Source organism: Sus scrofa, chromosome 1 (genome assembly GCF_000003025.6).
Source record: "Sus scrofa isolate TJ Tabasco breed Duroc chromosome 1, Sscrofa11.1, whole genome shotgun sequence".
NCBI classification, from domain to species: domain Eukaryota; kingdom Metazoa; phylum Chordata; class Mammalia; order Artiodactyla; family Suidae; genus Sus; species Sus scrofa.
The window spans coordinates 78,169,413-78,196,318 of NC_010443.5; the positions used below are offsets into that span (position 1 = coordinate 78,169,413).

The window sequence follows — 26,906 nt, forward strand, 5'->3', positions numbered from 1 at the left end:
CATCGTTCCCTCCATACCTTGCCCCTGAATCTCTTCCATTTGGCTGATCCTCAATTATATTCTTTATAATAAAACTATAATTTTAAGTATTGTGCTTTCCTGAGTTGTGTGAGTCATTCTAGAGAATATCTAACCTGGAAAGGCACTGGTGGGACCCATGAGTTTGTAGTTATCTGGGCAGAAACGTAACAAGCCTGGGACCCAAATTTGTGGCTGGCTTCCAAAGTGGGCCTGCGCCTTTAAACTATGGGGTCTATTCTAACTCCGGTGCTTAGTACCAGGTTTGAATAGCTTATAGGATACCCAGTTGGTGTCAGAGAACTGGAGAACTGGTTGATACTTGGAAAACCAAATACTACCACCCCATTTTAATTCTATATTCTGCATTTTTAAGCCAATAAAAGGGATAATCTTGACTACTGGATTTATACATACCATGTGCCTGAAAAGAATCCTATTATTTCCACTAGGATGTATGTATATTGTCTCTAACAATTTCACTCAGGTCAAAACATAGCCAGCAGTGTAAATGAGTTTTCTTGGAAAGCTTCTATGACTGACTGGCTTATAGCACATTTGTTTACTTGTGTTCTATTTCTGATTGAAAAGCCTATTTGGCTGGACCTGTAGGAAAATGTCTGCTCTGTGAGAGTCAGGAGAAACACTACTATTGAAAACGCTGAGTTATGTCTGTTGGCATTACTAGTTGTGATCTCCCTTAGGTCAAGGGATGGCCAAGAAAAGATGAGAGTAGCCTTGCTTATAAAACCTGGGAAACTTCTCTGACTTTGTGATGTGCCCAGCACACAATACTTTGGGAACAGAGTCATCACCTACACTAAGCTAAGTGCTTAAGCTTTCTTCAAAGTATATTCAGGTTAGAGACCTTTCCTATATATTTTCCATTCTCACTACAACATGAGATACTCAACTTTGACTGTGGAAAAACCTCAGAACCCTGGATGGGGGGAAAAAAGAAAAATAAGGGGAAAATAAGTAGAAGAGACCATCTTCCTTTAAGAGACTTACTTGGCAACATGGGGCAGGGGACAGGGGCATGGCTGGCAGAACCGAGGTGCTCCTCTGATGGAATCTCCAATATAACCATCTAGACATTTCTCACAGTGCTCTCCTGTTGTGTTCCGCTGGCAGTGCTACAAGAAGAAAGACAAGAAAATTGACAAGGACACAAAAGAAACTTTATTCACAACAAATCTGGGAATCAAATGGATCTTCAAGCAAAGGGGATGTCGAGCTTGACAAAAACAGGGGGTGTGTGATGATGGTACTGGTCAGCACAAAGGAGCCACACTGGCCCCATCAGCACCAGCAAGTATGGACAATGGCGATGACTTCTGTGTGTGCACCAGTAGCCTGGGGACTCTATTTAGAGAGGATTATTCCTCAGTTACTCATTTCAATTCAGAATGATAATCAGATTGATCAAATTCTGGATATCCTAGAAACATCATTTCTTGACTGGGAATGAATATGAAATAAAAAAAGAAATCCTCCTTGGTGAGCACCAGGGGGATCACTTTAAGAATTTATGGGCTTGGAAGAACAAAATGTGTCTGAGTAAAGCATAAATGGAGTATAAGGTAGATAAAGAATATTCTGCTAATGGGTTGGTATCTTGGATGATGATACATAAGAAATAGTAGGAGTTCCCATTGTGGCTCGGTGGTAATGAATCCGACTAGTATCCATGAGGATGCGGGTTTGATCCCTGGCCCCAATAAGTGGATTAAGGATCTGGTGTGGCCATGAGCTGCAATGAAGTTTGCAGACATGGCTTGGATCTAGTGTTGTTGTGGTGTAGGTTGGCAGCTGCAGCTATGATTTGACCTCTAGCCTGGGAACTTCCAATATGCTAAGGGTCTGGCCCTAAAAAACAAATAAACAAACAAACAAAAAAACAGTAAGGTGGTTTACTGTGTGATTTTTCCATTTGTGATGGGGATCACTGGAAGAAAAGCACAAGACAATTGATTCTTTTGCCTAGAATGCCTGTTTATCATTCAAAATCTGCACCAGGCCTCAGGCCTGGAGAGTTTCAGGATTCCTTCCTGACGCTCCCCTCTCTGATCCTTCCCTCCATCACCCACACTGTACCGTTATCATCAGATCAGCCCTGTTTCCCCCACACTGTGTCTCTCAGCACTGTACTGCCGTCAACTTGAAAGGAACAGGTACTCAGCAGCTGTATGTTGAGCTGACGGCTTAATTTCTGACCAGTCTTCTGTAAAAGGTAGTGATGCTAGTCTACTGATATTTTCCTCCCACCAGACTGGACTGGATTGCAAAAGCAACTCCAGCAGCACTACAGTATTTTCATCTTTACATTCACTAGTTGCATAAAGTTTGAGTAGGCTTTTCAGTGAAAAATTTTACTGTTAGAATACTATTGAAAAGACACCCTCCTGTTTGAGCAATTCCCTTAGTAACATCTATGTATAGAAACTTCAACAGAGGACTTTTTTTAATCAGGGCTATGTGGAGGAAGCTTGGGGAAGGCAAAATGAAGCTACTGTAAACTTAACTCTGAGCTCTTTATTTTGTCTTTATGTTCTATGCTGAGGTTCAAAATAAAATAATAGTGAGGTCCTGTTCTCAACATTTTATATGAATTAGCTAATTTATTGCTCACAGTAATTCTAAGGTAAGTTACTATTTTTTCCCCATTTTACAAATGAATAGAGACATAGAAAGGTTAAGTAAGTTGCCCAATGTCACACAGATGGTAGGTGTGTCTCAAAAGTGAGATCTGAACTCAGGCAATCTGGCTACAGAGGTTAGGCTGGAAATTCCCATATTATATGGCTTCTCTGCTGTGTTGGAGAAAAGGCTCCTTTTACAAAGGAGTCATAAAATGACTGCATTAGAAAGTGTCAGATTAGAGGTGGGAGCAAGATGGTGGAGGAGTAGGATGTGGAGCTCACCTTCTCCCACAAACACAACAATAACAAAAAAACAAAAACAAAACAAACAAAAACTATGTATTTGTAGAACACTTCACACAAGACATCCGTTAAACACTGGCAGAAGACCTCAAATTTCCAAAAAGGGCAAGAAACCCTCCACATAAGTGGGCAGAACAAAAGGAAAAGAAAGAGAGAGAAAAGAGAAAAAAGGAATCAGGATAGGACCAGCACTCCTGAGAGGCAGCTGTGAAAGAGGAAAGGAATCTGTACCCTGGGAGGCCGCCTAACAAGGAGATCAGCCAGGATGGGGTTGGGGTGGGGGCGGGGGGGGTGTGCTCAAAGCTTTGAAAAAAAGCACAGCAGCCAGTCTGAGGAGGGCAAAGCAGAGGGAGATGCACAGATGACTGGTAACTCCACCTAGCACACCACAGCTTGAGACACTGAGTGGGGACTGGGGTCTGAGACTTAGGCTACAGAGGTCAGTTCTGGGGAGAGGACTGGGGTTGGCTTTGTGGAAAGAGACTGAGGGGGCTAGAGCAGTGGGCCATGGGCTAGGGAGCAAGGAGGGGGTCTGGGCCCACCAGGGGGTCAGGGTGCCACTGTTGGGGAGTGCCAGAGGAGGAGAGGTGAGAGAGCCATAGGGACATATTTCTCTGTGCACACGCAGTCTCTCAGGTGGCAGAGTACCTCCTGCACAGGGTATGGGAGTGGGTACAAACTGCCACAGCCATCTTGGACTCCTGAGGTGGGCATGGTCACCACCAATAAGGGTCCCATAACCAGGTATTATCTGTGGCCCCAGTCACCTCAGGGGTCACTGCTGTGGAGGGCCCTGCAACCAAGCTCTGCCCATTGCTCCCACCTCCCTGGGAACACACACACTCCACTGTTGCTGCTACCAAGGGCCCCAGCCACCACCCCCACTTCTTGTGTGGATCATTGCCACTGCCGAGGGTCCAGCAACCAGGAGCACCCTGCCACCCTCACCTCGCTGTGGGTCCCTGTCACTGCCAAAGGCCTAGAGACCAGGCATTGCCCATTGCCCCCACCTCCCTGGAAACATACACAGGCCATACACCTGCACACCCCCATCAAGGGGATAATGGCCTGTGTGCACTGAAGAAAGAGACAGCAAGCATCCAAGCCAAAAGCAGCTCTCATAGCAAAAAAACTGTAAACTCTCACAAGCTACCCAGGGACGCTCCCATATAGAAAAAGCCCTCCAAGAATATAGCAGATAACTGTTCCCCCTAAATTCACAGAGTAAGAAAAACATAAGTGAAAATGAAGAAGCACACGAACCATTCCCAGGTAAAAGAATGGGAGAATTCCCGTGAAGGAGCAAACAATGAAACAGACCTTTACAGTCTAAAAGACACCAAGTTCAAAACGGAGGTGATGAGAATACTGAAGGAATTAAGAACGGTTATAACAGTAAAACAGATTACTTTGAAATGGAACTAGAAACTATAAGGAGGAGCCAAGAAAAGTTAGAAAATTCATTCACAAAGATGAAAGCTGAGTTAAAGGCACTGAATAGTAGAATGAATAATGCAGCGGGAACTTGAAAGATTGAATAATGGAAATCACTGAATCAGGACAGCAGGCAGAAAGCCAAATGAAAAAAATATGAGAGCAATATAAGAAATCTATAGGATAATATAAAGCATGCCAATCTACACATAATAGGGATTCCAGAAGAAGAAAAAGAATAGTATTGAAAATGTATTTGTAGAAATAATGGCTGAAAACTTTCCAAATCTAAAGAAAGGAATAGTCATATACAGGAAGCACAGAGGGCTCCAAACAAGTTGAACCCAAACAGACCTATACCAAGATATATTATAATAAAAATGGCAGAAGTTAAAGATAAGGAGAGGATTCTAAAGGCAGCAAGAGAAAAACAAAGAGTTACTTATAAGGGAACTTCCATAAGTCTATCAGCTGATTTCTCCACAGAAACACAACAGGCCAGAAGAGATTGGCAAGATATATTCAAAGTTCTAAGAGAGAAAAAAACTGAAGCCTAGAACACTCTACCCAGCAGAGTATCATTTAAAATAGAAGGAGTGGAGTTCCCGTTGTGGCTCAGTGGTTAATGAATCCAACTAAGAACCATGAGGTTGTGGGTTCAATCCCTGGCCTTGCTCAATGGGTTAAGGATCCAGCATTGCCATGAGCTGTGGTGTAGGTTGCAGACGTGGCTCTGATCCTGCGTTGTTGTGGCTCCGGTTTAGGCCTGGCAGCTACAGCTCCGATTAGACCCCTAGGCTGGGAACTTCCATACGCTGTGGATGCGGCCCTAGAAAAAGCAAAAAGACAAAAAAAAAAAAAAAAAAAAAAGGAGAAATAAAGAAACTTGCAGATAAATAATAACTAAAAGAATACAGCAACACTAAATCTATCCCCAAAGAAATAGTGAAAGTCTTCTCTAAACAGGAAAAGAAGTAAGAAGATATAGGATGGAGGAAATCACAACTGGAAAGTAATCACTTAAATAAGCCAGTATACAGATAAAAAAAAAAAAAAAAACTTATTTGTGAAAGCAGTGATAAACACAAGGTATAACCAAAGGATAAATGTGAAAGGGCATCAAAATTATAAAATGTGGGGAAGGAGAGTTTGAAAATCTAGACTTTTATTTTAGAATATATTTTAGACTATATGACTATCAGTTTAAAGGAAGCAGATATAGGAAGGGGTTAATATACTTGAAAAACAGGGAAACCACAGATCAAAAACAAAAAAACAGATTTATTAAGACTAAAAATAAGAGGACCCAAGCATAAAATAAAAGGAAATCATCCAAAAGGAAAAAAGGAGAAACAGAATAAGCTGGAAAACATTTAAAATGGCAATAAATGCATGTTTATCAATAATTACCTTAAAAGTCAATGGATCTGAATGCTCCAATTAAAAGAACAGAGTGGCAGACTGGATTAAAAAAACAAGGGCCTACAATATGCTGCCTAACAAAGGCCATCGTAGGGCAAAGGACACATATAAATTGAAAGTGAGGAGATGGAAGATGATATTTCATGTGAATGGAAATGACAGGAAAGTGGGAGTTGCAATACTCATGTCAGATAAAATAGATTTTAAAACAAAGACCATAAAGAAAGATTAAAAAAAGACACTATTTAATGATAAAAGGATCTATTCAAGAAGGGCATATTACACTCATCAATATATATGCCCCTAAACATAGGAGCACCCAAATACATACGACAAATACTAACAGACATAAAAGGAGAAATTGATAGGAATGCAATAAAGTAGAAGACTTTAACAACCCACTCATCAATGGACAGAGCCAATAGACAGAAAATCAACAAGGCAACAGAAATTCTAAATGATACAACAGAACAGTTAGATTTAACTAATATTTTCAGGACATTATATCCAAAAAACCCAAAATATACATTCTTTCCATGCACATGGAATATTCTCTAAGATTGACCACATACTGGGACACAAAACTAACCTCAACCAGTTTAAAAGTATAGAAATTATTTCAAGCATCTCTAACAACAACGGCATGAAACTAGAAATCAACCACAGGAAGAGAAATGAGATAAAAAATGACTACATGAAGACCAAACAAGATGCTACTAAAAAAACAACAGGTCACCAAGGAAATCAAAAAGGAAATTAAGAAATACCTTTTTACTAACAACAATGAAAACACAACCATACAAAATCTATAGGATGCTGCAAAAAGGTAGTCTTAGAGGAAAGTTCAGAGCAATGCAGGCCTGCCTCAAAAACAAGAAAATCTCAAATAAATAACCTAACCTACCACCTGAAACAGTTAGAAAAAGAAGGACAAACAAAACCTAAAGTCAGCAGGAGGAGGGAAATCATAAAGAGGAAATTTATAAAAGAGAGATTAAAAAAAATACAAAAAAAACCCAACATAAAAATAGCAAAAACAATAGAAAGAAAACAATAAAAAACAATAGAAAGAAAATTAAAAAACAATAGAAAAAAAAAGAAAAAAATCAACAAAACCAAGAACTGGTTTTTCTGGGGCGGGGGCGGAGGGGGGGGAGAACTGGTTCTTTAAAAGGATAAACAAAATTGACAAGCCTCTGGCCAGACTCACCATGAAGAATATACAGGGAACCTAAATAAACAAAATAAGAAATGAAAAAGGATAAGTCTCAACTGATATTGCAGAAATACAAAAAAGTAAGAGAATACTATAAACAATTATATGCCAACAAATTTGACAACCTAGAAGAAATGAACAACTTTCTTAAAACATACAGCCCACCGAAACTGAATCAAGAAGAAACAGATCATTTGAACAGACCAATCACTAGAAATAATACTGAAGATGCAATTAAAAAAACTCCCTAGAAACGAAAGTCCAAGACCAGATGGCTTCACAGGTGAATTCTACCAAACATATCAAGAAGAACTTAGACCAGTCTTTCTTAAACTCTTCCAAAAGACTGAAGAACGAACACTCCCAAAGACATTCTATGAAGCCACCACCACCCTAATACAAAAACCAGACAAAGACCTACCAAAAAAGAAAATTATAGGACAATATCTTTGATGAATATTGATGCAAAAATTCTCAAAATTTTAGTCAACCAAATCCAAAAACACATAAACAAGATCATACACCATGACTGAGTGGGATTCATCCCAACCAAGCTCACAAGGATCATTCAACATATGCAAATCAATCAATATAATACAGTATTTTAACAAAAGTCAAAAACCACATGATCATTAGATGCAGAAAAAGCATTTGACAAAATTTAACATGCATTCATGATTAAAAACACTTACCAAAGTGGGTATAGAGGGAACATATCTTAGCATAATAAAAGCCATTTACAACAAACCCATAGCCAATATAATACTCAACAGAAAAAAGCTGAAAGCCTTCCTGCTAAAATCTGGAACAAGACAAAGATGCCTAGTCTTACCACTTTTATTCAACATAGTATTGGAAGTCTTAGCCCCAGCAATTAGACAAACAGAAGAAAAGGTATCCAAATTAGAAGAGAAGAGTTAAAACTGTCACTGTATGCAGATGACATGATACTATATATGCAAATCCCTAAGGACTTCACACAAAAACTACTTGAACTGACCAATGAACTCAGCAAAGTAGCAGGATACAAGATTAACAATCATAAATCAGATGCATTTCTGAATACTAACAATGAAATATTAGAAAAGAAATATTTAAAAATACCTTTTAAAATTTCACCTATATATATATACCTAGAATTAGCCTTACCAAGGAGGTGAAAGACTTATATGCTGAGAACTATAAAACATTAATAAAGGAAATTAAAGAGGATTCAGAAAAGAAATGGAAAGATATCCCATGCTCCTGCATTGGAGGAATTAATATTGTTAAAATATTAATACCCAAAGCAATCTACAGATTTAATGCAATTCCTATCAAATTACCCATGACATTTTTCACAGAACTAGAAAAAATAATCCAAAAATTTATATGGAACCATAAAAGATCCAGAATTGCCAAAGCAATCCTGAGGGGGGTAGAGAACAAAACAGGAAGCATAACTCTCCCAGACTTCAGAAAATATTACAAAGCTACAGTAATCAGGGCAGTGTGGTACTGGCACAAAAACAGATATATGGATCAATGGGATGGAACAGAGAACCCAGAAATAAACACAGACTCCTAAGGTCAATTAATCTTTGACAAAAGGGGCAAGAATACAAAATGGGAAAAAGTCACCTCTGCAAGTGGTGCTGGAAAAACTGGACAACTGCATGTAAATCAATGAAACTAGAACACACCTTCACACCATGCACAAAAATAAACTCAAAATGGCTTAAGGCTTAAACATAAGACTTGACACCATAAAATGCCTAGAAGAGAACATAGGCAAAACATTCTGACATAAACCTTATAAATGTTTTCTTAGGTCAGTCTCCCAAGACAATAGAAATAAAACAAAAATAAACAAATAGGACCTAATCATACCTACAAGCTTTTGCACAGCAAAGGAAACCATAAAAAAAAAAAAAAAGAAAAGACAACAAAGGGAATGAGAGAAAAAGAGTTGAAAATGATGCAATTGACAAAGGCTTAATTTCCAAAAATATACAAACAACTCATACAACTCAACAACAAAAAACAAATAACCAAACTGAAAAATGGGCAGAAGACCTAAATAGACGTTTCTCCAAAGAAGAAATATGGAAAGAAGAAATTTTTCAGTAGACACATGAAAAGATGCTGAACGTCACTAATTATGAGGTACTAACTCATACTGGTCAGAATGGCCATCATTAATAAATCTACAAATAAAAAATGCTGGAGAGGGTCTGGAGAAAAGGGAAACCCTCCTGCACTGTTGGTGGGAATGTAAATTGGTACAACCACAATGGAAAAACGTATGGAGGTACATTAGAAAACTAAATATAGTATTACCTATGATTCAGCAATCCCACTCCTGGGCATATATCTGGACAAAACTTCAATTCAAAAAAGATACATGCATCCCTATGTTCACTGCAGCACTATTCAAATAACTGATACATGGAAACAACCCAAATGTCCATCTACAGATGAATGGATTAAGAAGATGTGCTACATATATATAATGTAAACTACTCAGCCATAAAAAAGAATGAAAAAATGCCATCTGTAGCAACATGTTGCAACTAGAGATTCTCACACTAAGTGAAGGCAGAAAGAGAAACACAAACATCATATGATATCACTTCTATGGGGAATCTAAAATATGGCACAAATAACTTATCTACAAAACAGAAGCAGATTCACAAACTTAGAGAATAGACTTGTGGTTGCCAAGTCGGGTTAGTAGATGCAAACTATTACATTTAGAATGGATAAGCAACAAGGTCCAACTGTATAGCACAAGGAACTATATCCAATATCTTGGGATAGACCATGATGGAAGATAATACAAGCAAAGATATATATAGAATGACTGAGTCACCTTGCTGTACAGCAGAAATTAGTACAACACTGTAAATCAACTATAATTTAATAAGAAAAAAGAAGTGTCAGACTATTTTACTAACAGTTTAAGCTTCAAATCAAGTACAACATACTAGGCAAAAGGGAGGAATTCTGATGCGGGCCAAAGCTATCATGACTAAATACTCTTTGGGCATTTGATCAGCCATTAGATGTGGACAATCTTTGGCCCCTCATTAGAATTATGTTAGTAGAATAGAACTAAGAGGCTAGCTCAGACCACCCTGACAGATAAATGAGAAACTGAAAAATAAAACATGATGTGCAGACAACAGGATGTTTACATATTTTCCTCACAGTTCTTAATGCCCTGTCAAATGCTAAGTCAGCTTTCAGTAAATATTTTTTGAGGAAAAAAATGAAGGAAAAAGTGGGAAAGGGTAAATTAGTGTCTAGAGCAAGTAAAGGAAATTAACATGCACCCAAAGCTAGCTCAAAATTGGTGGCAGTCTCTCATCCCAGGGAAAACCAATAAGCCTTGCCCAACTACCAGGAATCTAAGCCATAAGCAATCTGGTAGTGCTACTCTAGACTGGGGTCAACTTGTTTGAGTTCTTGCTGGGCAGATAAAAACCCACCTGTACAGAAGAAAACAGGTCTATTGTAAAATGTCAGATCATTCTTCCTGCCTGAAGGTCCTACTAAGCAGCAAAGTGATTTAATTCCAAATTCTGCCACCTTTTGGCTCAATGGATGCTTTGAATTCCTAGTCCAGGCTCTACTTCTGCCATGGCAGCTACAGGGAGCAATTACCTTCAAGGGTAAAGCCACCAAATCATTATGACCTTTAAATGCACAGAGTGTAAACACTGACTCCATCTGCTTTCTTTAAATTCCCTAAAAGGCAACTGATGCACATTCTGGGAGACTGGCAGGGATAGTGCTGGCAGCAGGGACAGAGTTCCCTAGCTCCTTCATTTTCTAGCTGGTCAACTGTGAACAAGTAACTTGACCTTTCTGAGTCTCTATTCTCTTTAAAACAAGGCTCTACTATGTAAGATTTCTTCTAGCTCTGCAAATCTTTTATTCTGAGATTGCAAATACCCTTTACCTTCATTGCTCTACCATTTAAAAACATAAAAGAAAAATGACAACAACAAATAAATAAGCTGTTGCTGGGGTAGGAAGAAGAATTTATTTTTTAATAAAACTGACCCCACTGAAAAATGAAAAAAATCATTCTGAATCTTTGGTTGGTGGTTAAGAAAGCTACATCTAGACAACTGACTGCAGATAAGTGTTAGGGATGACATTTGGGCACCAGCTGTGTCTCCTTCACATGAGAGATGGAGCCGCTGGATGACTGGGCACCAGTCTATCATGGGAAGAAAGCCTTGAAAGGATCAGGTCAGCCTTTGTGTGACTGGTCACACTTTATGCATGACTCCAGTCTATCTAGACCTGTAGTTCTCAAAATATGACCAGGGAGGTCAAAACTATTCTCATAATAATACTAAGTTTTTATTTATCTTTTGTACTCTCATTTCTCATGTGGGTAAGGTGGGGTTTTCCTGAGGTCATGTGACATGGAGATAACACCACAGATTGATGCAGGAGCACATATGAGATCCAGCTGCCTTCTATTAAGCCAGATATTAAACATATCTTCAATTTGTAAAATATGTCTATATTTTATAAAAACATACTATTAATGTTAAGATGCAATGTTTTATTGTTCTTTTAAAATAAATTAACAAGAAAATATTGTTAAAATATTTCAGTTTTAAATTTCAAATGCAGTAAATGTAGACAGGCATAATCCACATAAACAAAAGCTTGGTGGCACCCTGAGTGATTCTTATGAGTGAGTATAAAGGGCTCAAGAAACAAAAAAGTTTGAGAACCACTGTTCTATCTGGATCAGAGCTTCTCAGACCCCAGTGTGCACAGAATGCTCTGGAAATCTTGTGAAAATGCAGACTCTGACTCATGGTGCTGGGGGAGGGCTTGGATTTCTGCATTTCTGACAAGCTCCCAAATATCACCAGTGCTTCTGGTCTAGACTATACTTAAGAAGTAAGGATCTAGATGGAAACACCTTGTGTAGGTAGCAGTGTTTGCTAGTTAGTCAGCACTGGGCCCAAGCCTGAATTTCCAGCATAACAAGACAGTGAATTTCACTGCAGTAAAGGGGACCCCAGTGTCTCAAATTATAATATTAGATGTTTTTTCTTTTAAGTTAGTTTGTTATTCATTCACTTAACAAACCTGGATTAAGCTCATATCATGATAGACAATGAATTGTGATGGTTACTAAGATGAAGACCTAGTTTCTGCCTCTGAGTAACTCACTGTGAGTAACTTGTGAAGGAAACAGAGGTAACCTGAAAAATACAGTGTTCTAGGTGCTATGACTATGGTGTGCATGAAGTACATACCTGCCATGGGGACAGAGGAGGGAAAGGGTCTAGCTTTTCCTGAGAAAGTGGGAGAAGACTTAATGGAGGTGGTGGCATTTGAAAAACACCTTGAAGAAAAGCAAGAAATCTAAGAACCTTTTTATCACCACAGACAGAAACCTGTACCTATTAGCAGTTCCCCTCTCTCCTCTCCTCCCCCAAGGCCCTGCCAACCACTAACTTCCTTTCTTTCTCTATAGATTTACCTACTCTGGACACTTCATATAAATAGGTTGTAGAATTAAAAAAAAAAAAAAAAAAAAAAAAGCAAGAAATCCTAGCCAGAGAACAGGGAAATTCCAGTTCAGACACAAGAGTGTGAAAGTATAGAGTCAGTTTAGATGGCAGTGAGAAGCTCAGTAGGGCTGAAGTAGAAATCCTTGATTTCTCCAGATTTTAGAAAGGAGGATTCATAGATTAGGTTGTGTTTTTGAAAGATGATTCCATTGCCGGTGAGTGAGACAGATTAGGGGAGGGAGAGCCTGGGCAGGGCATAATGAGTAGTAGGGAAGCCGCAGTAGTGGTCAGGAGAGATGCTGTGGGTGTGAATTAAGGCAGTGAGATGGCATGGAAGAAAGGAGTCTGTCTCCTAGGCTGAATTGGCAGGATTTGGTGTCCAGTTGAAGGCTGGTGAAGAGAAAAAGGGAGCTAATGAAGCATGAAGAATCTGAGACATCTAAGCACAGGCAATTGGGAGAATGTTGCTGTTCATTAAGAGAGAAGGAGCGTGTTCAGGGTTGAGAAAAGAAGGACAAAGAATATATAGAGAACTTATTATCTGCATTTAGTTCCCTTCATATTCTTAAACTAGAGGGACAAAGCAGGGGGACTCCTCTGAGCTATCCATCCTTAGAATCCTTTGTACATGTAACTTATGACTTTATTTCAAAACTTTAGCTGGCATGGAACCAAATCCATCACTATTAGCAAAATTTGGGTTTTTCCAAGTTTGCAACAGATTGGAAAATTGTCAAAATTTTAATGTAAAACTGAATAATGCACTTGATTTAGATACCAATTTTACAGTTGCAAGTAAAACAGGAAAAGTAATTCCATTATTACTCAATTTCTTCTTGTTCTTGGACACCAAATGAGGGTGTTGGTATAGCAATCACACATGCTTAGTCTTAAAGAGACTTACAATGGTTGGTTTCAGCCTTACAAACATAATAAAGGAGAGGTTGAAAATCATGAGAAAAATGCTACTGCCTGCAGAAATTAGAGATGTACTATCTTTGCTCTCCTGAATGAAGTTTTGATTAGGCTGTGAGAGAAATAAAAACATTCATTAGCCTTCAATATATTGAATTACATCCCTTTCTTCATTGTGCTTAGGGTGGGGAAGAAGTCCAGCTGAATATCAATATCTTTTTAATTATAAAATTACTATGGGCTGTTGTAAAACATTTGGGCAGGTACACTGTAAAATGAAAAGAAGAAAATAAAAATCCATCCATGTTTCCACCAGCCAGATGTGAATACTTAAAAGCTTGACAGTTTTCTCTTTGGATTTTAATTACAGTTTTGCAGTTCTTTTAGTGGTTTCAATCTGAATATTTTCATTCAGATTTAATTTTTTTTCCTGAAATGCTGGCATCAACCCTGAAATCTTTTAATGCTTTTCTTTTGTTGTCACTGAGCAGATGAGGGTTTCTGCCTATGCTTCTGAAGCTCCTATGGTCCTCACATTTTGAACTTTCATTACATTAGTCATGTCCACAAGCATTTTCAAGTACATGTTCTGTCCCTACAGCCCTCCAGCTCCCACAGTGGAAGCCACTTAACACAGATCCTACAATAGTACTGGGCACATAGGTGGAACTCAAAAAATGCATGTTTATTAAATGGATAAATGAAATTAATGGATAAACCAATCCTTAATCAAAAGAAACCTGAAAAGCCCTGTGCTGGAAGCAGACTTCAAGACATATTTTTTCAAGACAGAAAAATGCCCAAAGCTTGGTCATTGGGCTCCAAGCTTTCTCCCAGTGACAACGCACCAGTTCTTTAGCTGGTAACTGGCCTTAATCATGGCCTCTTCTTGGTTCTTTGTTCCTAGTGTCTGGATCCGGGATAAAATATCAGTGACCAGACATTCGTATCACCAGCCATCTGTCTATCTCTGTTTTTACCCCTTAATTCCTTTCTCATGCCTCCTTTGGGAGCTTTCCTAAAGTCTGCCATGTCCACTGGCATGGCCTGGCCTTTAATGCTCTGCCTAGCTCACTCCACTGAGAATCCTGTCCAACGTACCCCAGCTCTAATAAGACACAAGGTGGCCCTTTGGGAAAACAACCAATACATATTGGACATTAGTTAAGCCACTTTTCACTTAGCCATCTTTCTGCACTGGAAGAGCTGGCATTTTTCTTGTGAAGAAATCTCAGATTTTTAGGTATGTCTAACATGGTAGCATAATTTTTGTCTATTCTCTATATTTTATTGTCAAATGGCTTAGTTCCTTAAAATCAGTCTGTAAAACATAAAGTCAAATTGAAATTGAACATGGGAATGGAAGAGGAATTAGAAACAGCTGGGGGAAAATAAGACATAGGCATGACAAACCTTCAAAGTAAAAGTAAAATAAAACAAAAAAAAAAAATAAAAGAAGGCCACTTATTTTTGGTTGCTTATGGAAGATGGAAGAAATGAGTTAGGCCAGGCAAACTGTAAGAACTGATTGAAACACTGATGCCCATAGTGAGCGGCAAGGAAATGTCCATTTGGAGTCCCTGTGTCTTCTCTGGCTCTCTGAGAGCTGCGAATGAGCTGGGGCTATGGGGCAGAGCTGAAAACAAAGTGGGCCAGAATAGGGACGTCAAAGGCACCAGAATAATATTTTATTTCGGTGTGACACCACAGACAACATATTTGCCAAACTAAGTAACAAAATAGTTTTTCCATATTGGCAAGCCCCTTTCGCTCCCTCACTTACATTTAACCAAATACAAATTTCACCTTTTTTTGGTCTTTCTAAATTAAATTTATAGGAATATATCTATAGTTTAGCTCTTGGGGATAAGACTATGGGTGATTTTCACTTTGAATTCATGTATAGTATATATGTGCATTATTGTTATTTTTACTTTGAACATGTATTACTTTAATCGGGGAAAAACCATTATTTCCCTCTGGATAGGGTGAAGTAGGGGGACCACTCAGAATAAGTAAGATGTCTGTTTCTTTTCTTTTTGTTTAATATTCTATCTTGGAACAAAGTAATTGTAGGAAGATCGAGTGTTCATATAAATACTTACACCCTAGCCCAACCCTAAAATTTTATTAGAATCTTGTATGCATGCCCCAGGAACTATGAAGGAATTATGCTATGACTGGCCTCTTCAGAAGCTCAAGTCCAGGTCAAAGATAAAACCATGACAGCTACTATTCTGAAAAGGTCACTGTAAAGAAGAGTGGCTTATGTCATAGTTCTCCATAGGCACAAGCAGGAGGGACCTTTCTTTCCTTCAATTTATTTCATATGCCATATGCCATCTTAGTGACTGACCAGTCCCTATTGCCTTATATTTAAATAAACCAGGTAACAAAGAGGCTTTAATTGGTCAAATTATCAGAGATGTACATTACTAGTTCAAGTGCATCCATGGAATTTTCTTTTCAAATGTCACTGGGATTAAAATAACAGGAAACCGGAGATGGAAGCATTAGAAAGGGGTAGACTTTGGCAGCTGCGGGTGCCTACACTGCTACAGAGGATATCCTGGATGTAACAGTTATTTAAGAAGATGGAGAAAGGGGGAAAACAGAAATGCCAGGACTAAACAAACACTATAAAGAGTTAGCAATGTTTAGTGTTCCCCACTTAATTCTCTCTGCTCCTAGAAAATTGGCAACTGGTTTGAAATAAATGAAAACATTCTATTTTTCATCTTAAGGTAATGCAAGAGTAAAATAACACCTTCATGTGTACACCATGAAGATCACTTATAATCAAAATTATCTGCTTAATATGGAGAATTATGCTAATTTAAGGTAGATAGGTATATTTAATTAAGTATTCTTGCAGCTCTTGCAAAAATACTCCTGCAGTTTTGGGAAGTCTTTTGCTTGTAGGAACTAGAATAATCTACTTCTCCTGCTGTGTTGTATGACTCGTGAAGGAAAACATGATCTTAGGGCATAAGTCTTTAAAAATGCCTCCTATGACTTCTACTGAAGTCACTTCTGGTAAATATTTCAATCCCCATTTTCACTAGGTTGTCAGTCCCTTCAGTGAAAATTGGAAATATGTAGCAAGTACTTTTTTTTGCTAAAAGGCTTCTCAGTCTCCTTCATAAATCTCTATCATGTTTCATGTTTCCCTGAAGAACAGTCTATTGGAGAATTTATCCCTGTTAAGGAAAAAAGTCTTCGGGGGCTTGAACACAGAGTTATAAAGACCACAATGCCAAAGCTTTCATTTTTCTTAGGTACTTGGTTCAAACCTGTATTATTTGAGACAAATTTTGATCTATAGACCTGACTATCTTAAGTTGTAAAAATAGGTTATGAAACAACTGTTTTACTCTCTGGGTTATGTGGAGAGAAGCCAAACATATGGCAAACTATACCATTACAGGGGAATCTGGATAGATGATTTCCTCCTCTGCGTATTATTTTCAAGCCCATCACCGATGAGAGCAGGAAACCAGCTGCCGAGGGCGGTGAGGCAGTGACCGCAAGGGACACGTGCACATTCAGACATACACCTTGGCGGCCACTTAAAATCTCAAGCAGTTTATATGCGGTGTTTTGCAGGAAAAGGTGAATGGTAAAAAGAAAGCTTGATTAGCAGTTTGCTCCTAGGTAGCGCCAAGGTCCACGAAGAATATTTTATCCCCTCTCAAGGTGCAAAGGTTCAGTGAAACGTGAAAAGGGATAGATGGCCCCTGCTTACCACACAGAGTCCAGAGCCATCCAAGCACTCGTTGGAATTACCATTACAGTCACAGGGCAAACATTCTCCCGACTGGGCGAGAAAGAATCCGGCACCGCATTTCTGAAACAGACAAAACAAAAGCATTTTCATGATCAGAAGGATCAATTTTGGCCAAAATCTGAGAAAAGTAATAGGTGCTGATTAGTAAACCAGCCAACTATTTCCTTACAGAACCTACTAAAGTGACCTATTTACACTACCATTCAGCGATGGCTATCCAGTTTTCTCAGTTACTTATCTTTTTTGACAGCGCAGCCCCGGCACCTCGCTCAGCACGAAAGGACCCAATCCCAGGTGAGAACAAATGGCGCCCAAATCTCGCGATGCCCTGCCGTCCGCCTACCCCACCCTGCTACTGCCTCTTGTCCGAGCCGGCGCCACGTGAACGTGTTGGGACAGCTGGAGCCGAGTTGACACCGTTGGTCTTTATGAAGAAGAATAAGAGAATCTTAGGTAACAGTAAAGGGGGAAGAAATCTCCTGATTTCTTCCAATGCGAAACAATACACACACCAAACCAAACCACGATGTTTAGTCAGGATGAGGCGCTGCGCCACGCTCTTTGTGAATAAAGACCTAGGGTTTGGAAATCATTGGCTGGGGCAGGACAACTTAGGGATATGTCTTTCATAAACTTGAACTCTTAAAAAATTATTTCAAATCCAAAAATTTTAAAGGGAGGGGTAAGGAGATTAATGAGACTCCACACTTGTCAGGTCCTGTGTGAGTGCTGTTCCTATACTTCGTTTTTCCTCATAACTGAGACACATTATTTTCCTTCATTCTAGTGGTGAGATCATTAAACCCAGAGGTGCTGTGGGTTGTGGTTATGTTACACTGGCTTGCACTTGCCCTCCGCAAATGTCACTCGTGCTCCATCTGAGAAACTGTGAGATTGTTCCCGGTTTATTCCATGGGGCTTATATGGCTAGGTATTTTATGTTTCTTCGGAATGTTTCAATGCTGCGAGGCAGAAATGCGGTCATAGGCCTGGAAGTCCACTCCTTACCTACCAGACAGATTTACATCTAAAGAATTCCAGGCAGATAAGTCTGGGTTGCTTCCACAAACTTACAGAGTAGGTTTCACATCGCCCGCACCCCCTACTGCCCAATTGACTCATTGTAGTTTGTACTATCTTAGCTACCAGGAAACTTTTCATTGTGTCTGGCTGAAGTACTTCAGACTGTTATGCAAACCCATTTCCTCTTTCTTTCTTTCTCCACAAAGAATCACTAGGCATTATTCTCAGTATAAAAACACTACAGTCCTAAAACTGAAATTTTAAGCGTTTCTTTTGGAGGGAATAATGACATTTGCCTATGAAGGAAAGGCAAAGAAATTCCATCTTTCTAAGTGAGGAGAAAATAAGAGAGGGGACCAATTTATAACGAAGACTTTGTTGTTGATGGTAAGCCTTTTTCTGTTTCTACTAGGGAACAAAAAAGAGGGAAACATGCTAAAACTGCAGTAGGAAGCATTTAATTCAGACCACCTATTTTCATGTTTTTGACTTGTATTTCAAAATATAAAAAAATACATCTTTTCATTGTGATGCAGTACACAGAAAAAAGAATTCGCAGAAACCAAAAAAAACCCTCACATAACAGTAATTAATCTTACCGTGTGTCATTTACTTTAAACTTCTCTATTCTATATTATTTAAAAATAATATCCTGGTCCTAAGACATAACACTGATTTAAGACCTATGAATGTGTTTCATCCTGCAGTTTGACAATCAGGGAGGTTTTATTTATAAGAGGAGAGGATCTGAGTTGGGAGAGACTTTGTAATTAATTACCTCAGGAGCCTCCAAACCAGTGGTTTCTGAGTCCGCTAACTAACCAAGTTACAGACAGCTGATTTGGGGCGCTTATGATTCAGTACTTTTTTTTTTTTTTTTTTTTTTTTTTGTCTTTTTGCTATTTCTTGGGCTGCTCCCACGGCATATGGAGATTCCCAGGCCAGGGGTGAATCGGAGCTGCAGCCACCGGCCTACACCAGAGCCACAGCAACTCGGGATCCGAGCCGCATCTGCAACCTACACCACAGCTCACGGCAACGCCTGATCGTTAACCCACTGAGCAAGGGCAGGGACCGAACCCGCAACCTCATGGTTCCTAGTCGGATTCGTTAACCACTGCGCCATGACGGGAACTCCTGATTCAGTACTTCTGATAGGTGAAGCCAAAGAATCTACATTTTTTATAAAACAAATACTGTATTTTAAAAATGATTTTAATTAACTCTCCGCTCCAGCCTTGTTGAAATATAATTGACATATAACGTTGTATAAGTTTCAGGGGTACAACATATTGATTTGATATACATATCTATTGCCTACATATTGCAGAATGATTACCACCTACATATTGCAAAATGATTACCACCATAGCATTAGCCAACATCTCCATCATGTCACATAATTACTTTTTTTTTGTGGTGAGAACATGTAAGATTTATTTACTCTCCTAGCAACTCTCAAATGTATAAATACAGTATTATTAACTGTAATCAAGGTGCTCTACATTAGTTACCCAGAATTTGTTAATCTTATAACTGGAAGTTTATACTTTTTGACCAACCTCTCCCCATTTCCCCCCTCCACTCACAGCCCCTATAACCGCCATTCTGGTCTTTGTTTTTATGAGTTCCAGTAAGGGGGACTGAGATTGGAGGTGCATTTGGGAGAGAAGAGCACACTGGTGGTGGCAGAGAGTCTGGTAGTGGTGCCTGGAAAGAGTATATGAGAAGAACCACTTGTACCATCAATTACAGTAAAGACCTTCTTCTGGCCCAAGGAATCAAGGTTCAATAAGGATGTTTTAAATTGATTATTAACTCCAATCTTTCAGGCTTTCTTGCAGCTCTTTCTTCTGAAGAAGACAAAGAAAATCAAGATTTTGGCCTGAAAAAAATGTGTCATTTTAAATATGACAGTGGCTAACCACTCAGGTCTCCAAAGCCCTGGCTAAATTGAGGCTCATTTTTTAAAAACAAAAATAAAATTGTCACAATATAGAGAAAAAAAAATTGGAAGTTTTTTTTTTTAAATGTTAGAATGGTTTTAGGTTTACTGAAAAATTTTGAGGGGATCTGCTTTTTTAAAAATGTTTAGTATTTTTTTAAAAATTGAGGTATAGTTGATTTACAATATTGTGTTAGTTTCAGGGATCCAAATTTAAAAAAAAAAACAACAACAACAACAACAAAAAAACCCATAATGATTCCAGTATGAGACCAGGTTTGGAAGGATGGCTTTAAAGCACCTTTCACAGAGCCTTGTACATGTCCATTACTTAATGAATGCTTGTGATTTGAATGGTTTGGACCAGGGTAAGACATCTGAGGCATATGTGCTCTTGGAAACCAGTGGTTATACTGCTCATCCACTTATCACTCTCTGCTAGGGCTGGGTAGGGTCTCTAGTCTTTCTCAACACAGACCAGGCAGCCACTGCCTAGACTGGACTGTGTATAAGATGAAATCTTTATATTATGCCAAGTTTAGGAGGAGAATTCACTCTGAGAACTTGTCATAATCCATATCTACGCTCCTCAGTGTATTAGGCTCTGACCTTTTGTGAAGGATGACTTGGCTTAGGTCTCTGATACTGTGGGAGAGGGGAAAAGAAGGGAGGCAGGGACAGGGTTGTATGCAACAGTCATTTGGCCTTTGGCCGAGAGGGCAGAGGGGGTTGGAAGCCTGGCTGACTATGTTCTTGCTGGGTTTTGTACACCCGAAAGGATTATATTTTCTAATTCATCTATCCAGAGGGGAGGCAGCATTTTAAAATTCACATAAAAGATAATGGAAGCCCGAGGCAAGGAGAGCTTCTGATGCCATTGCTAGAGTCCATGCACTGGATATCTTGGCTTTTGTGTTGTAGACCTACTCCTTGGAATATTGAATTGTTCAGTGTTCGAGAAAAGTTTGAATATCCTCAGGAACAGCTGATTAAAGTTGTTTCTTTTATGTAAAAACATTTCATCATTTTTTCCAGAAAGTTCTATTAATTTTTGATGAATCTCTCGTTGAAATTCTATAGGAACTGACAAAATTGACCTTTGCCATAATATTAAAAGGTAGATATTTTCAAGAATGAAACTGTGGCTGTTCTGGGGAGTTCGCGTTGTGGCTCAAGGATAATAAATCTGACTAGTATCCATGAGGACGATGGTTCGATCCCTGGCCTTGCTCAGTGGGTTAAAGATCTGGCATTGCTGTGAGCTGTGGCGTAGATCGCATATGCGGCTCAGATCCCTTGGTGATATGGCTGTGGTGTAGACTGGCAGCTGCAGCTCCAACTTGACCCCTAGCCTAGGAACTTCCATATGCCGTAGGAGGGGCCCTAAAAAGCAAAAAAAGAAAAAAGAAAAAAAAGTGGCTCTTTTTTAGTTTTGTTCCTGGTTAACCATCTTTTCTCTAAGTAACATTAAGATTTGTGCTAGTTAGAGGCTATGGAAGCTGAATAGTCTTCTCACAAAGAAAATAATGTCTCTTTGCTTTTCTTTTGGAATATTCTCCATAATTTACTAAACAAAAATACACTTATGTGTATGTGTGTGTGTCTGTGTTTCTAAGCAAGAGAAGAAATGTTATGATCAGTTTTTGGATGCCACCCTGAATTCTCTTGCCCATATAAGACTGACCTACAGCAGACAACTTTATAAACATGTGGGTGGGTGACTTAGCACTCAGGGATTTTGTTTTTGGTGCCACAACCTTTAAAAAATTACTGACAATAATGAGGATAATAATGACAATAATGATGATGATTATTATAATATGGTTACCATCTACTGAGAGTATATGTACCAAATATTGTGAGAAGTACTTTATCCATGTTATGGTATCTGCTCTTCACAACAACTTTGTGAATCAGGTATAACTACCTCCATTTTAGAAATGAACAAACTGAGGGTGAGAGAAGATTAGAAATATATCCACTGTCACATAGGTATATAAGCGGTTCAGACTGATTCAAGTCTTGTTTCTCTACTGTACCATGCTGTTCCTCGCAAGTAATTAAAGTTTAGAAAACTTGTTTAATTGACATTTTAATTAATTGAACATAAATATCTACACGCATAAGTCACTGCATTGGTCATGTTGTATAGTTCTTGAATTTCTACCCCACTTTAGTCCAAAGTAGTAGGTTATATTTCCCTCATTTTGCAGATGAGGTCCTTGTGGCCTACAGAGATTGTTTCCCAGACCAAGTGCAACAGATAAGAAATGGTGGACCCAGAAATTAGATCCTTCAACTCCCAGGTTTGAGCTTTTAGTCACCATTAATATATAGTAACCAACCATTCTTGTTGGGCATTTACGTTATTTCCAATTTTTTGCTGTTATAAACAATCCCAAGCAGTATGAAATTTATAAAAACTATAAAAATATCTCCTTTAAACCCCAGAAAAAATTTTTAAAAGTATATACATACTTGAAAATACATAAAGCTAGTAATATATGAATACTGTTGAATAAGAATATTTACTTTTTAAACAGCTTATTTCAGCCGCATTGTCATTTTGCCCAAGTGCTTTTCACCACATCATTTGTAGACCTTTTACAGCTTTCCATCATTAAACCACTCTTAGTATAGCTTTCAGCCTGTTCTGATACTGAGATTGGATTAATCAATAACATTTCCTTCTGCCTTTGAAGAATAAGAATGAAAATTGCCATTTGCTTACTTTGTGATTAGTGTGATGTCTGGCTTGTAGTAAAAATCAATGTATATGACTAATTTTATATTCATAGAAATTAGAACTAGGTGGAATCCAGGAGGAAACTAGTGTGGTATATCCACGTGCCACTGCTGTTTAAAAGAACTGGGAATGAGAGTATGTACATGTTGATATCCAGAGGTCTATCATATAATCACAATATTAATTATTTCATTAGATAAAAATCAGAGTGCTTCTTAACAAAAGGGGATCACATTTATACAGCTGATTGGTGATTTTTATCCTCATTTGAAGTCCTCCTGAGAACACTAGACTTAAACCGATAATACCGTCCTTGTACAAAGTATGTTTTAAACTTTCTTAAAATTCTTTTTTTTTCTCTTTTGGCTATGCCCACAGCATGCAGAAGTTCCTGGGTCAGGGATCAAACCCGTGCCATAGCAGTGACCTGGACCACAGCAGTGACAATGCTGGATCCTTAACCCGAGAGGGCACCAGGGAATTCCTTAAAATTCTTAAATCTGGCCTTTCTGAAGTATAGTTCAGTCTGCATCCTCTGGGTGTGGCAAACTTCTAAAAGTCTCTTGGAGTTGTTAAACAAAATGAGGACCAAGCTACATAATACCATTTTAGGTTGAAAACTTGCAAAAATCTCCCTGTGTTTTCCAAATATTGTCACTTAGGAGCCAGTTAATTGGCCATAAGCCACTACTTTTGCATAGATACTGAATCTCCAGGACCATCAGAATTTCTGCTGAAAAGCCTAATTGACTAAATAATTTAAATGCTCTGACAGCATTCTCTAGGAATCTGAGGTCCCCAAGCACCCATTGAAATAAATTAACAATGGCAAAAATTGACCAGACCTAGGAGGGGCCTGAAGTTGTCATCTGAGGGTGTGAGAGACACATTATCTAGGTAGGTACTTGATGTCTCAGAGAGAAACAGTCTAATCTTCAGTCTAACAAGCAATAATAAATTAATTATAATAAAATTCCATTACAAAGAGCACACTCCTTAGCCCTGGTGCCTAATGAGATTTGACCTATACTTGGAATAGATATTGACATTGTGTCTTCGACCAAAGATCTATAAACATTTTACAAATATTGACTGGTCTTGCTTTCTGAATTAAACTTCTAGAATTTTGATTCATCAACTTTTGCTTTAATTTACTAACGCTCAATGTGGAAAGCTTAAAAACATCTCTCTCTGAATTCATTCACTTGATCCAGAGTCATTGCTGCCTTCTAAATTGGTATTCTTGAAATTTAATAGCCCACATTCAATTATCTTTCTGCTTAGGTTTTTGTATGGGTATAATGAATCCACTTTTTCTCTGTTTCCAGGCAACGATGATTTCAGCTCTCAGTTTTAGAGAATTCAGGTTTGTTTTGTTTTGTTTTGTTTTGTTTTAGTATGAGTCACCTTAAGATTGAATATTATGCTCATTTAGGAAATAAAGCTTTGTGCCTTTATTGAATCCTGGGTTTTGCAAAGTGCTGACTTCCATCTGCTTAAAACTTGGGCAGAATTAAGAATCAGAGAGTATTTAAGTACCTTCTAACAGAAACTAGTAGTTCAATTTAATCTATTTAAAAGTATCAGTCTTGGCTTTGCTGGGGAAGAGTGACTTCTGAGAACATATGAATTTATTACATGAGTAGGATCTCACGTGCTGTTTTTTCTGTGTATATAAAAATAAAAGATAAAGTATCTGGGATGGAAAGCAGCCCAAATTAAGCTATTGAAACTTTTGCTTCTCTATTTTTTCAAGTAGGGCTTAATATGTTCTGATTGTTCTTATAAAAAGCTATAATGAAACTGCCAAAATAAGTTAAACACATTATGCAGTGGGTTACAGTTAGCAAGAAGTTGGCTCCTTGACTGATTTTACTTGAATATAGAGAGAATTACCCACGTATCTCCCTTGGGTCTCTTTAATCTCTTGTTTGCGTAATTGAAATTCCCCACATTTCAATAGTCGAAGTTAATTTTTAGATTTTGACAGTGATTTCACCATAGCTTGATTACGAAAGTGGTTTCAACATTCCTCAGGGGTTTATCCTTTTCAAAGGTATTTATTCTCAGGATTGGCATAATAAAGCAAGCGTATCAGCCGAACACTAACTGTGATGATGGTTTCTCCTAGTTGGCTCTTAGAGCCACCTTTGTGCTCATTGCTTTGGAGAATATCTGCCATGCCTTGGCAAGCTTGCAAAACACTCCAGCCCTCAATTTAATCACCAAATAAACTAGAGTCAATGATTTAGGCCCCAAGGAATTCTGAGGAGCACAGCGCTAGTATCTTGTCCACAGTTAAGGCAGGACCTTTAATTTTGTAGAGTGGAGAGATTTTTATGGTGGCATTTATGTGGCTATTCCTCAGCACTCTTTATAGGTCTTCTGGGTATTCTCTTGGTTGTGGAAACCAGTGCTCTACTCAAAGGTCTCAAATAACTGTTCCCTAAACCCTGCACTTGATCAGATGCTTATTTGGACTCATAGATACCAACAGAATCAGGCTACGATGAAATGCTTACCATGCTTGCTAATAAATAGCTCTCTTTAGTTGTAAAACTAAAAGATCAAAGGAGGAAAGTTTAGAGCCCTAAAGCCATAAAGATTTTCCTTTTGAAGTGTTGAACTGGAGGATGATTATGTTCATTAATACTGAAATACTGATAAATTTCTTTAATTTTCTCCTTGAAAAGTTACTTAAGACACTTAAGTTGCCTATTTATAGTACTGATTGCCACTTATAAAACATAAGGAGGCTTTAGCAGTGCCTTTTTTCCTTCAGTTTTTCTTTAAAAAAAAAAAAAATCTGCTAACATCTGGCTTTCTGCTCTGGGTCCTCCTCACATTGCTCATATAATTGGCTTGTGCTTTTCACTCCTTGCCTTCCAAGCTATGGTTACAAAACATAGCCTCTGCCAGATTATTTTTTTTTATGTATATCTGAAAACTGACTCAGTTTTATTTAATTTACTAGGGCAAATGCCATGGACACATTTCCAAGAAAGGAAGAGATGCGGACCACAACGGCTAGCCTTAAGAACAAGGAGAGAGAAATGACTTCACAATTACAGGGTCTAGGGGATTTTGATATGACTCCTTAACCACTTAGTAGGAATCAGTGTTGTGAGATGACAGGCATGTCTGTCCTCTTCTACTGGTTTTTGTGAATAACAACAACTAACATTTATTAATAGACACCAGGCACTGAGTTAAGTGCTCTTTATAGGTACTCCAATTTGATCCTTACCATTTAATAGCCCACGTTTGCAAATGTCTACCTAAATTGCCTTTACTTTTTTTTTTTTTTTTTTTTTGTCTTTTTGTCTTTTGTTGTTGTTGTTGTTGTTGCTATTTCTTGGGCCGCTCCCGCGCATATGGAGGTTCCCAGGCTAGGGGTTGAATCGGAGCTGTAGCCCCCGGCCTACGCCAGAGCCACAGCAACGCGGGATCCGAGCCGCGTCTGCAACCTACACCACAGCTCACGGCAACGCCGGATCGTTAACCCACTGAGCAAGAGCAGGGACCGAACCCGCAACCTCATGGTTCCTAGTCGGATTCGTTAACCACTGCGCCATGACGGGAACTCCTGCCTTTACTTTTTACAAGAAGTTGGGAAGTTTAATTGTCTATAAAATCATTATGACTTCTGTTCATCACGCCCAGGGGAGGCAGCAGTGCTTCTTGGGCAAGTTCCCTTGTTGGGTTGTTCCATCAGCTTCTGTTGCTGGTAGATGTACCTGCTTCTGTCTTAAGGTGCCCTGTGTACCTCATTGCTACCTTCACACTGGACCACTCAGGATGCAAAGCAGAACATGACTGGCAGGACCTAGCATTCTTTATGTTCTTCCTCATGGGTTTATACATCACTGAAGAAATGCTATAGTGAATAAGTAGAAAAGGAGAAGTGTACCCCAAACCTCTACTATA

The 26,906-nt window shown here is 38.7% G+C and overlaps 1 protein-coding gene across 1 annotated transcript in view; it reads right to left on the reverse strand.

The window, feature by feature from the left end:
• LAMA4 (laminin subunit alpha 4) overlaps positions 1-26,906 on the reverse strand; it is a 152,575-nt gene that overhangs the window by 97,423 nt on the left and 28,246 nt on the right. Inside the window, 2 exon segments of the mRNA XM_013992761.2 lie at positions 1,030-1,154; positions 17,224-17,325. Coding sequence (XP_013848215.2) covers positions 1,030-1,154; positions 17,224-17,325 — 227 coding nt within the window.